Here is a 13,929-nt window from a genome sequence, read left to right as displayed (position 1 = left end):
AATTCTCTGATCCTTTGATTGGGTGGACAACATGTCAGTTCATGCTGCAAGAGCTCTAATAAATTGGAGAACATCCTCCGGAAGTTGTCATAATTACTATGTAAGTCTATGGAAGGGGGTGAGAACCATGAGCCTCCTAGGTTTTGTATTGAAGTCAATGTACCCAGAGGAGGACAGAAGCTAGTTGTCACCTGGCTACACCATGGTGTTATCCTACAGAGTGCTGCTAAGGCTACTGTAGACCTTCATTGCAAAACAGTGTGTTTGTCACGTCCTGACCATAGTAAGTTGTTATTTTCTATGGTAGAGTAAGTCAGGGCGTGACAGGGGGTGTTTGTCTATGTTTTGTATTTCTATGTTCAGTTTCTAGTTTTGTATTTCTATGTTGGTTTTGTTTGGTATGATCTCCAATTAGAGGCAGCTGGTTGTCGTTGTCTCTAATTGGAGGTCATATTTAAGCTGATGTTTGTCCCACCTGTTTTTGTGGGTGATTATCTTTTGAGTAGTGTTTATTTCTCTCTGCGTCACGGTTTGTTGTTTTTATTATTCTAGTTATTTGTGTATCGCAACGTTTCACGGAATAAATAAATATGTGGAACTACAACCATGCTGCATTTTGGTCCGATCCTTTAGACAACCGTGACAATGTTTTAATAAATTATTTGGTGACATGTGAATATATTTAGTATAGTTTTATCTAAAAAAGGATTGCTTTTTTTTTATGTTTCACTATTTTTATTTTATGCAATTCACTGAGGAGGATGGTCCTTCCCTTCCTGCGCTGAGGAGCCTCCACTGCTCTATGTGCTCTAGAAAACTCCTATGGTTGTTATTATTAGGATGTGTCAAGTCGTCTAGGTCATCCTTGCCATAAGAACCACCTCCTCTACAATCAACATAGTGGCACTGGGGATGAGCACACCCCTTAAACATGACCCTCATGACCACGATAGTCTGGGGACTCAAGGAGTTGGATAAACTAAAACACACTTCTGTACTAGACAACCACGCCAGCTCACCATAACTGAGAAATGTGTGATATCTTCCATCATGAACCTCTGCTCTGTAGTAACAACATGTTCTGTACCAGTAGCCATGGTGGTGTCCCACGTCTCCACATTCTTTAAAAAAAAGGGTTTCCGAAAGGGTTCGTAAGATAGCCCTTTTTGTTTCTACCTGGAACCAAAAAGGGTTCTTCAAAGGGTTCTCTGATATGAAGAGCCAAAGAACCCTTTTAGGCAGGGGCGAAAATCTGATATCAACTTTGGAGGGGACAATTACATGACATTTTCGCAAGAGCAATTCCTGAGGGGGACACCAAAAGTAGTGCTGTAACACATAGCCTACATTGTAATATGGTAAATGTATATTGAGGAACCAAAGAAAAAAGGTGTTTGCCGTACTCCTAACTAGCGGTACCCAAAACTACACAACTAATCACAACAGCAATACCATTGCCTTTAACAAATCTTAGTTCAGTCACCAGTTTAAGTTGAGAGTGGGGGTATCCATGGCATTTTCCAATTATGTTCCTATTTTACAAGTCAAAAAATTGAGAACCTTTCATAATGTTGCCAAACAAAGACTCAACAAACTTACCTGAGACTCCCTGTCTCTGCCAGTCTGTCCCTGCATAGCTGTCCCCAACTCTGCTGTCTGTGTGCCATCTGTTGCCTGCTCTGCCTAATGACATCATTGTGAAACATTTCCATTAGAATTTCATTTCTTTCTTATGAACATTTTATCAACTAGTCTGAGATATTAGGCTACTAGGGTTCTTACTTTGCGTTTTGGTGTACTGAAAAATACTCTGATGTCCGTCTTTTATTTTTCTGCCATTTTTCTACCTGGCTGGCTGGCTGGCTACACACACACACAGTGTGTAGGTTATTTACAGTAGGAGATGGGCTTCTATCATCTTCTATCATTCTATTTGGGCTTCGATCTAAAAGGTAGCTAGCAAATGTGAAACGGATTAAAATGACAAGAGTTGACAGCTGTATGAGTTCACCATTTACACAACATATGCTGCAACCTTTTGTAATTTGAATAGTTTGTTTCATATTGGCTGGCTTCCAACAATAGCTGAATTTGCAAAACTAGCGAGCACCAATTCAGTTTCAGTGGTGTTTGCTATAATCTTTGCTACCTGTGTTAAATAAAGGTGAAATAAAATAAATAAATAAAAGTTCCCTTGCGACAATTTAGCTTTTGCAACGAGACCATTAAATATATTTAAGACAATGGTAGAAGAGAGTGTAGTTCTGTTCAGTTTGGACTTCAGTTTATCGCTAACCTTATCACAGGGACTTTGAAGCACTAACTTACATCATCTGCATGCTGATCTTGGAATAAATTGACGATAGCAAAGATTCCATCTTTGACGACGCCACATAAATGGAATAGGTACTAGCTAGCTTAATAGTTAATATTTGCGCGCTAGCTCTGCATATTCAGCTAGTGTGTGTGCGTGATTGACTGGATTAACCTTACGTCAGTTACATTCATTGAGTGCCTTTCAGACAGTAGACACGACCCCTCTGTTACCTTGCCAACTAAGGAACTGGCAGTGGATCAAACCATTGTGAGGCAAAGGGTGGGGGGGTCGCAATCTTTTGAAACTTAAAAACGCACTATTAAGTGTCTATAATCAGCACAATTGCTTTCATTGTGTATTATTAATATTATTTCAAGTACATAGTTATGTTTCAGTGATATATTGGGGGGGACAAATCATATTTTTCCCAGGATGGGGGGGGGGGGGGGTCGTGTCCCCCCCCGTCCCCCCCCGGGATTTCCGCCCCTGCTTTTAGGTTCTACATAGCACTTTTTTTTCTGAGTTTATGTGCTCCAGACAACTCCTATGGTTATTATTGTCATGCTCCAATAGTTCAGAGGAGTTAGCTAAAGCACATCTGGGACCCGACCACACTAGAGAACCAGTGGAGGCTTCTGAGGAATGGAGTCAATGGAATGGTATCAACCACATGGAAACCACATTTGATACCATTCCATTTACTACATTCCAGGCATTATTATGAGCTGTCCTCCCCTCAGCAGCCTCCACTGTATGGCACCATCTAACTCACCATAATTGAGAGTGTGATGCCTCAATCCACAGTGGCACTCTGGAATAACTGGGGCCAGTTACATTAGACGTTAATGTTGTCATATCGTTTTCTTCACTGCATTGCAGGCATTAGCAAGCAAAAGATCATGTTCATAATCATCATCGTTGCCACTGTCTAATAACGGATGTTAAAAAAGAACGATAGCAAAAATTAGTTATGTAAAAATTATTTCATACTCCACAAGAGGGTCCAAAATTGTTGTCACAGGGGCACTGGCCCCCCCTGCGGCTATTGCGGCTATTCTGGATATTGTCCTGCTATAGCATACAGATCACTGGACCAGGCCACTGCACCAGCTCACCATAAATGAGAGTGTGATGTCAGAATCCACCATGACCCTCTGTAATCACTGTAAATGTGAACGTGTCCGCACCAGTAGTCTGGTAAAGATGTGCCTTAGACAACTATTCTGGCTATAATTGTCCTGCCATAGCATGCAGATCACTGGACCAGGCCACTGCACCATCTCACCATAACTGAAAACTGTGTGTCTGAATCCATCATAGCTATAGCGCTCTATAATCACTGGAGTTACTGTTGATGAATATGCATGGTGCATAATGTGCAATAAAACATCCCAAACATCAAAATCTACTTAAAGCATAAACATCTGGACCAAACCAGTCTACTGCATCACCTCACCATGAACTGTGTATGATGTCTGTGTTCATGGCCTCTGGAATTATGGAATGCATGGACACAGGATATCAATAAATCATTAGCATCTTGTCATATTTGTACATTTGCCTAAATCACAACTATCTTATATCGCACAACTAATACCTGGCATACTCGGCACGCAGAACCAAATCTCTGTGCTCACAAGAGACTAGACCTAGCAGAATGCCTGTGAGCCAAGAAGATAACATATTTGACATATTAGTATAATCAGTCCCCTGTCCCCTCGAAGATTCATTTCTCTCAATATGCTCTCTCCTCTCTTCACCAGGTGTCCTATTTTGAAATATACATGGACAAAATCAGAGATCTTCTGGATGGTAAGTGTATTCACAGCACTAAAATCACACCCACACACACACACACACACACCACACACACCTGCGGTTTTCAATGTGACTTGTCATTTCCACTTGAATTTAGTATTTTGTTTGTATGTGCAACAGTAAAATGATACCCTTATGATAGTATGTGTGAGGTTCTAGAGGGGCTGTGGCTAGACTCCCTGTAAGTAGATGTCTATCTGAGTAAATCACACCAGCCAGAGGCAATTAATGTATTCTCAACAACGCCTGTTATATATGGTGTGAACATTATCAGCACTCGGGAGCGCACTCAACAACGCAATGTGGTTCGCTCAAAAAGGGGTGGTCTCGGTTGATTCCATTTGTACTGTGGTGTGGTTCACCGCAGGTGAGAATGCAGTCCGGACCAAACACAGGAAAATAACCAGAGGCCAGTAGTATTACTGGTTGTTTGACTGCGAGCACACAGTACCATAACTTGATATCTCTGAGTATCAATGCATGCATTTATGAGCGCATCCGATGCAGATCAGGGAACACGGGCTATACCAGGCATGTAGGCTACTCAATATAGCCTATTCAAGTCGCAGTTAGAGCGGCTATTGCAAGTTGTTGAAAGACCAAAGTAATATGACGTTTGGGAGACACAAGCTTCTCATGCTTATGCTTCTCATAGATGGATTTAACGTGAGCGTTTTTCTCCAATAAACAAATGACTTCCATGAACACATCGTTTTGTTTTGACCTGTTCATTCGTTTTGACATTTGGCAATGTGAAATCCACCGGACCAAAAGAAAAAAATATATATAATGTAACAAATAATCAAACTCTGAATCGAACTATAGCTCAGAACTATGTGTGAAACTGCCTTAAGTAACAGTTGTTCCTGTCCAGTTTTGGTGATTGTACTTGTAGGGTAATATCGTGTCTTTGGCTATGCCGGATTAAGTGATATGACATGCTAACCTATAAAATCCTTTCTCTGTAATAGATATTACCTGATTAAGCTAATCATGTAAATGTAATTAACTAGAAAGTCGGGGCACCACGGAAGAACGTTTATAGAGCCGTTATCTTCCGAATAAACTCTTAAAATACTTAGTCATATTTTACATCGATAGCAGTCAATATTAACCCTTATCTTATTTTCAGTCTCATAATGAAAGTTGTAAATTCTTGGCTATCTTCACGAACCCTGGCTAACAAGTTGAATCAGCAATACAAAATTGGGTTTAATTATTTATTTACTAAATACCTAAACTAATCACACAGAATTACAAATATGCCGAATACAATGATGTCATACATGATGGCTGGTTACACAAAGGAAAGGGGGTTGGGCTTGAATGAAAGAGCGGGAAGACTTAGGAACAAAGAAACAGCAGCTATGCTATTGTAAATACATTATCTTATGCATTCTAAATTACCGCTCATTTGGAAAAGGAAAATGCAAGAAATATTTACTCTGAGCTGCGCTTCGGTAGATTGGTCGTAGATGCTGGCCGGGTTGGCCAACAGATCTTCCTGTCCTCGGAAGAATGTCTCTGGTGGTAAATTGGATACGTGGTGGTATCTTCGTCTGTCTGTTAGACTGGATCCATCGTCCGTCCTTTCCTAGCCCCCGTCTACAGCGCCCTCTGCTAACTCAACGGCTAGGAAGTATCACTTCTGTAGTGAATAAGCTCAAAGTTCATACCATTCGCCGCCAAAGCTCACGCCGAGGTTGGCTTAGTTCTGTACTTGACGTGTGTCCTTCTAACGTAGAGGCTGCAGACCTCACGTACTGGAACCATGGGTATCTTTTCGTCAAAGGCTTATATAGTGGAGAGGGGGAAGGATGTGTTTCATCATTTATAACCCCTGTCTCTTCACAGGGGTGGGCCACTGATCAAGCAGGGCACTTTCCTTATGAAAACCCAATTCTCTCATTTGGAAGCTAAAATTACATTGAATCTCCTAACAAACAATTTCAATATCAAACATTTCAATTGCATAACAATTCCATGTTACTCTGATAACTAGAGGGTGTATACTTTCTCAGGTACAGTTTATGTTGTCCTGTCATCAGTCATAATGTCTCAGATGACAACCGAACTGACATCCATACTCATTACGTTCCCAAGCATATTTCCAACTGGTTTTATTACCAAAATATGGTTCCTTTTCCCCATTTGTTTGATGTTTCCAGACTCTCTATATTTAACACAGGCTATTCAAGTCCTTCAGTAGGGTCAGAAAGAGAGGGGAAGGGAGAAAGGTATTTATGGGGGGGTCATAAACCTTACCCACAGGCCAACGTCATGACAGTAATAATGACATCTCTCCTCTTCTGCCCCTGTCTCTCTCAGTGACGAAGACCAATCTGGCAGTGCATGAGGACAAGAACAGGGTTCCATATGTGAAGGTGAGTCAGACTGCTGATGGGATGTTAACTAACTGGCCATCTGTAAATTGTGGGTCTCATCTGTGATGGGCTCTACATTAAGTGTCATCTTCATAACGATAACATTATTACGTCAGGAAACAATTCCAACTAATTCAAATTTTTAAATGTCTAGTTTTATTGTCACCTGCACAAGTACAGTAAAATGCCTTTCTTGCAAGCTCTTTCCCAACAATGCAATAATCAATATTCGTAGTACATTAAAGTAAGTAGAACAAAAACACACGAGAAATATAAATAAGAAGAACACGAGAAAGTAAGTAATCTATATACTGTACAGTACAGGGTCAGTGCCAATACCATATTTATAATGTGCAGGGATACTGGAGTGGTAGGGGTAGTTATGTATAGGGGTAAGGTGACTAGGCATCAGGAAATATGATAAACGGAGTAGCAGCAGAGTATACGAAGATTGTGTGTGTGTGCGTAGAGTGTGTGTGTGTGTGTTGGTGTGTCAGTGTGAATGTGTGTGTGAGAGTGTGTGTGTGAGAGTGTGTAGAGTCAGTATATATATGTGTGTGTGTGTGTGTGTGTGTGTGTGTGTGTGTGTGTGTGTGTGTGTTGGTGTGTCAGTGTGAATGTGTGTGTGAGAGTGTGTGTGAGAGTGTGTAGAGTCCTGTGAGTGTGCATAGTCAGTGTAAAAAAAAAGGGTCCATGCAGATAGTCCGTGTAGCCATTTTGTTAGCCATTTAGCAGTTTTGTGGCTTGGGGATAGAAGCTATTCAGGAGCCTCTTGGTGTCAAGACTTGTTTCTCTGGTACCGCTTGCCGTGCGGAAGCAGAGGGAACAGTCTATGGCTTGGGTGGCTGGAGTCTTTAACAATTCTCAGAGCATTCCTTTCACTTGGCCTGATATAGGTCCTGGGTGGCAGAGTGCTCGGCCCTAGTGATGTACTGGGCTGTCCTCACTACCAACTGCGGTGCAGTTGTCATACCAAGCAGCGATGCAGCCAATCAAGATGCTCTCAATGGTGCAGCAGTATAATGGTGCAGCAGTATAACCAAATCTTTTCAACCTCTAAAAAGTGGGAGGAGCCGCTGTTGCGCCTTCTTCACTACTGTGTCTGTGTGTTTGGACCATTTTACGTCCTTAGTGATTTGGACATTGAGGAACTTGACGCTTTCAACCCACTCCACTACAGCCCCGTCGATGTGGATGAGGGCGTACTCGACCCCCCCCCCCGTTTCCTGTAGTCCACAATAAACTCTTTGGTTTTACTGACATTACGGGAGAGGTTGAGGAGGTTGACCTCTTCCCGGTAGTCATTCTCCTCGTTGCCGGTGATCAGGCCTACCACCGTTGTGTCGTCAGCAAACTTGATGATGGTGTTGGAGTCGTGCGTGGCCACGCAGTCATGGGTGAACATGAAGTATAGGAGGGGACTAAGCACACACCCCTGTGGGTCCCCTGTGTTGATGGTCACCATGGCGGAGGTGATATTGTCTACCCCTCAATACCTGGGGTCGGCCCGTCAGGAATTCCAGGATCCAGTTGCAGACGGAGGTGTTCAGTCCCGGGCTTGGAGGGGACTATGGTGTTGAACGCTGAGCTGTAGTCAATGAACAGCATTCTCACATACAGTGCATTCAGAAAGTATTCAGAACACTTGACTTTTTCCACATTTTGTTACGTTACAGCTTTATTCTAAAATAGATTTTTTTGTAAAGTCCCTCATCAATCTACATGCAATACCCCATAATGACAAAGCAAAAACAGGTTTTTAGAAATGGTTGTACATTTATTTGTAAAAAATTAAGTATTCAGAGCCTTTACTCAGTACTTTGTTGAAGCACCTTTGGCAGCGATTACAGCCTTGTGTCTTCTTGAGTATGACGCTACAAGCTTGGCACACCTGTATTTGGGGAATTTCTTCCCATTCTTCTCTGCAGATCCTCTCAAGCTCTGTCAGGTCGGATGGGAAGCTTCACTGCACAGCTATTTTCAGGTCTCTCCAGAGATGTTTGATCGGGTTCAAGTCCAGTCTCTGGCTGGGCCACTCAAGGACATTCAGAGACTTATCCCGAAGCCACTCCTGCGTCGTCTTGGCTGTGTGCTTAGGGTTGTTGTCCTGTTGGAAGGTGAACATTCGCTCCAGTCTTAGGTCTTGAGAGCTCTGGAGCAGGTTTTGATCAAGGATTTCTCTGTACTTTGCTCCGTTCATCTTTCCCTCGATTCTGTCTCCCAGTCCCTGCCACTGAAAAACATCCCCACAGCAAGATGCTGCCACCACCATGCTTCACCATAGGGATGGTGCCAGGTTTCCACCAGATGTGACGCTTGGCATTCAGGTCAAAGAGTTCAATCTTGGTTTCATCAGACAAGAGAATCTTGTTTCTCATGGTCAGAGAGTCCTTCAGGTGCCTTTTGGCAAACTCCAAGCGGGCTGTCATGTGCCTTTTACTGAGGAGGGGCTTCTGTTTGGCCACTCTACCATAAAGGCCTGGTTGGTGGAGTGCTGCAGAGACGGTTGTCCTTCTGGAAGGTTCTCCCATCTCCACAGAGGAACTCATGAGCTCTGTCAGAGTGACCATTGGGTTCTTGGTCACCTACCTGACCAAAGCCCTTCTCCGCAGATTGCTCAGTTTGGCTGGGCAGCCAGCTCTATAAACAGTCTTGGTGGTTCCAAACTTCTTCAATTTAACTTCTTGGGGCTATGTGGGACGCTAGCGTGCCACCCGTGGTGCACCCTATCAACAGCAGGTGCATTTCAAGAGCGGCAAATTTGAAACCAAATAAATGTCAAAATTCAAATTTTTCAAACATACAACTATCTTACACCCTTTGAAAGATAAACATCTCCTTAATCTAACCACGTTGTCCGATTTCAAAAAGGTTTTACGGCGAAAGCATAAAGTTAGATTATGTTAGGAGAGTACATTGACAATAGCTGTGTGTAATGTTTTGTCAATTCAAAGACGGGCGTCACCAAACCATAAAACCAGCTAAAATGATGCACTAACCTTTTACAATCTCCCTCAGATGACACTCCTAGGACATTATGTTAGACAATGCATGCATTTTTAGTTCTATCAAGTTCATATTTATATCCCAAAACAGCGTTTTACTATGGCATTGATGTTGAGGAAATCGTTTCCCTCCAATAACCGGCAGTCAAGTCAGCACCACAAATTAAATAATTAAAATCAGAAAACATTGGTAAAATATTATATTGTCATTTAAAGAATTATAGATTTACATCTCTTGAACGCAATCAACTTGCCAGATTTAAAAATAACCTTACTGGGAAATCACACTTTGCAATAATCTGAGCACTGCGCCCAGAAAAATATGCTTTGCTATACAGACAAACGGCCATGTTGGAGAGATCTAAAATCGAAAATACTATGTAAATAATCCATTACCTTTGATTCTCTTCATCAGATGTCACTTCCAGGAATCCCAGGTCCATAACGAATGTAGTTTTGTTCAAAAAAGCTCATCATTTATATCCAAAAAGCTCCGTGTTGTTAGCACATGATCTAAGCCAGCCGGACTTCTCGTCATGAACGAGGGGAAAAAATATATTTACGTTCGTTCAAACATGTCAAACGTTGTATAGCATAAATCATTAGTGCGTTTTTTAACCAGAACATGAATAATATTCAAGGTGGACGAATGCATTCTCTTTTATAACGTATTGGAACGAGGGTACCCAACATGAACTCGCGTGCCAGAGTCTAATCGGCCATCACCGTTCCATGGCTCTTGTTCGGTCAGATCTCACAGTAAAAGACTCAAAACACTTTGTAAAGGCTGGTGACATCTAGTGGAAGCAATAGGAAGTGCCAAAACATTAATCAACCCCTGTGTGTTTCAATGGCATAGGCTTAAAGGTAATTCAACACATCAGGTATCCACTTCCTGTCAGAAAATGTCTCAGGGTTTTGCCTGCCAAATGAGTTCTGTTATACTCACAGACACCATTCAAACAGTTTTAGAAACTTTAGGGTGTTTTCTATCCATATATAATAAGTATATGCATATTCTAGTTACTGGGTAGGATTAGTAACCAGATGAAATCGGGTACGTTTTTTTATCCAGCCGTGAAAATACTGCCCCCTAGCCCCAACAGGTTAAGAATGATGGAGACCACCACATTCTTGGGGACCTTCAATGCTGCATAAATGTTTTGGTACCCTTCCCCAGATCTGTGCCTCAACACAATCCTGTCTCGTAGCTCTACGGACAATTCCTTCGACCTCATGGCTTGGTTTTTGATTGGCACTGTCAACTGTGGGACCTTATATAGACAGGTGTGTGCCTTTACAAATCACGTCCAATCAATTGAATTTACCACAGGTGGACTCCAATTAAGTTGTAGAAACATCTCAAGGATGATCAATGAAAACAGGATGCACCTGAGCTCAGTTTCGAGTCTCATAGCAAAGGGTCTGAGTACTTACAGTTTAAGTTGGAAGTTTACATACACCTTAACCAAATACATTTAAACTCAGTTTTTCACAATTCCTATATTTAATCCTAGTAAAAAGTGGTTCACGGTTGAATGGTGTCCTTCGGCTTGCAAGCCTCCCGCTTTTTCCTCCAAACATAACGATGGTCATTATGGCCAAACAATTCTATTTTTGTTTCATCAGACCAGAGGACATTTCTCAAAAAAGTACGATCTTTGTCCCCATGCGCAGTTGCAAACCGTAGTCTGGCTTTTTTTATGGCGGGTTGGAAGCAGTGGCTTTTTCCTTGCTGAGCGGCCTTTCAGGTTATGTCGATATATCACTCGCTTTGCTGTCGATATAGATAATTTTGTACCTGTTTCCTCATGTATCTTCACAAGGTCCTTTGCTGTTGTTCTGGGATTGATTTGCACTTTTCGCACCAAAGTACGTTCATCTCTAGGAGACAGAACACATCTCCTTCCTGAGCGGTATGACGGCTGCGTGGTCTCATGGTGTTTATACTTGCTTACTATTGTTTGTACAGGTGAACGTGGTACCTTCCAGCATTTGGAAATTGCTCCTAAGGATGTAACAGACTTGTGGACGTCTACAATATTTTTTCTGAGGTCTTGGCTGATTTCTTTTGATTTTCCCATGATGTCAAGCAAAGAGGCACTGAGTTTGAAAGTAGGCCTTGAAATACATCAACAGGTACACCTCCAATTGACTCAAATGATGTCAATTAGCCTATCAGAAGCTTCTAAAACCATGACATCATTTTCTGGAATTTTCCAAACTGTTTAAAGGCACAGTCAACTTAGTGTATATAAACTTCTGACCCACTGGAATTGTGATACAGTGAATTATAAGTGAAATAATCTGTCTGTAAACAATTGTTGGAAATATTACTTGTAGATGTCCTAACTGACCTGCCAAAACTATAGTTTGTTAACAAGACATTTGTGGAGTGGTTGAAAAACAAGTTTTAATGACTCCAACCTAAGTGTACGTAAACTTCCGACTTCAACTGTAAATAAGATATTTCTGTTTTTATTTTTATAAATTTGCTAACATTTCTAAAAACCTGTTTTTATTTTGTCATTATTGGGTATTGTGTATAGATTGATGAGGAAAAAAATGTATTTAATCCATTTTAGAATAAGGATGTAACGTAACAAAATGTGGAACAAGGGAAGGGGTCTGAATACTTTCCGAATGCACTGTTGGTATTCCTCTTATCTAGGTGGGTGAGGGCAGTCTGGAGTGCAATTGAGACTGCGTCGTCTATGGATCTGTTGGGGAGGTATGCAAATTGGAGTGAGTCTAGGGTGTCTGAGATGATGGCGTTGATGTGTGACAAACTACCCTGTCAATGCACTTCATGGTTACAGATGTTAGTGCTACAGGGCGGTAGTCATTATAGCAGGTAGCCTTAGAGTTCTTGGGAACAGGAATGAATTCGAACAATTCTAACGTTTATTTGTTGATTCTCAGGGCTGCACTGAGCGCTTTGTCTCCAGCCCAGAGGAGGTGATGGATATTATTGATGAGGGAAAAGCAAACCGCCATGTTGCTGTCACCAGTAAGTCCCAATGACACTCTGACACTGACACTTTTAACATTATCTGTAGAGTGTATGTGGCAGTTTTTTTTTTACATAGTGTTTGCTACATCTCTGCCATGTTGTTGTCACCAGTGAGTCCCACCACCACTCTGGCAGTCTGCCACTCTGCCACTTAGTACAATGTATAGTGTGAAGTGTAAAGTCACATCTTTAGAGTTACTCTGTAGAATCTTATATAGTGTCTGGGGTGTCTATCACAGTGTTTTGCTATATATTTTTATATCTCTGTGTCCTCCACTCTCACACAAACACCTCTCCTCACATCACATCACCTCTCCTTTCCTCCCCTCTCCAGATATGAATGAGCACAGCTCCAGGAGTCACAGTATCTTCCTGATCAACATCAAGCAGGAGCACGTGGAGACAGAACAAAAACTGTGTGGGAAGCTCTATCTGGTGGACCTGGCTGGGAGTGAGAAGGTGAGGAGGTTAAAGCCTACTGTAGTTAATGGTAACAAAGCATTTTTATTGCATCCCAATACACTTTGTATAGGTCTAGACATTTAGGGCCACAGAATAACCTATTTTAATAAAGAATTTCCATTTAGCATGGTTTTTAGTTCAGGACTGGGCATAATCTTTGTCAGAGAAACTGGCCTTTAGTGATTGAATTATATACCTGGCTGATAGTGAGAAGGTAAGGTGAAGACCTAGTCTAGTTACCTAGGGTAACTAATGAACCATCTTTATTGCATCCCAAGAGACGTGTTCTTTCTCTCTTTCATCTGGCTGTTCTGTTATCTTTTCCTTCCATCCATCTCAGTCACAGACAGATCAGTACAACTGGTCTGCCATGTTAAAATGGGTTTCTTTCTACTCTGTATTGGCCACAGTTAGCAACTTAATTTATACATATGTGCATTGGGACCAGTGTTCTTGCTGCTAACTACAGCAGAAAAAAGTAGATTCTGCACACAGCACTTAATATAGTCCCAAGTGTGTTTATTAGCGTTGTATCGACGCTCAGCTCTCAGCTCTCCAGTAATAGGTAATTGGTGAACTAGCAAGGGCCCGAGGACGAGTGGAAGCAAAATCGTCCCATAACGTCAAAGATCCACCACCATATTTTACCGTAGGTGCATGTATGATGTACTTTTCTGCATATGCTTTTTTTTCAATGCCAAACCCACCACTGGTGTGTGTGGCCAAAGAGCTCTATTTTTTCAGGTCATCTGACCATAGCACCGGTTCCAATCCAAGTGCCAATGCCCTCTATAAAACTCCAGACGGTGTTATGTTAAAATATTGTGATGCATCTTTGATGTTATAGGGCTATTTTGCATCCACTGGTCATGTGGCCCTTGTTAAGGTCAACGGCAGCATGAACTTTACCAAGTACCAGGATATTTTAGC

The 13,929-nt window shown here is 41.8% G+C and overlaps 1 protein-coding gene across 1 annotated transcript in view; it reads left to right on the top strand.

The window, feature by feature from the left end:
* Positions 1 to 13,929, top strand: part of LOC106582664 (kinesin heavy chain) — a 161,271-nt gene that overhangs the window by 54,259 nt on the left and 93,083 nt on the right. The window contains exons 5-8 of the mRNA XM_014165938.3: positions 4,081 to 4,129; positions 6,464 to 6,519; positions 12,447 to 12,534; positions 12,872 to 12,996. Coding sequence (XP_014021413.3) covers positions 4,081 to 4,129; positions 6,464 to 6,519; positions 12,447 to 12,534; positions 12,872 to 12,996 — 318 coding nt within the window. The remainder of the gene's footprint in view (positions 1 to 4,080; positions 4,130 to 6,463; positions 6,520 to 12,446; positions 12,535 to 12,871; positions 12,997 to 13,929) is intronic.

This window comes from Salmo salar, chromosome 22 (assembly GCF_965601325.2).
Source record: "Salmo salar chromosome 22, fSalSal1, whole genome shotgun sequence".
NCBI classification, from domain to species: domain Eukaryota; kingdom Metazoa; phylum Chordata; class Actinopteri; order Salmoniformes; family Salmonidae; genus Salmo; species Salmo salar.
Note: the sequence above shows the minus strand (reverse complement) of the source record. Positions and strands in the feature narration are given on the sequence as shown.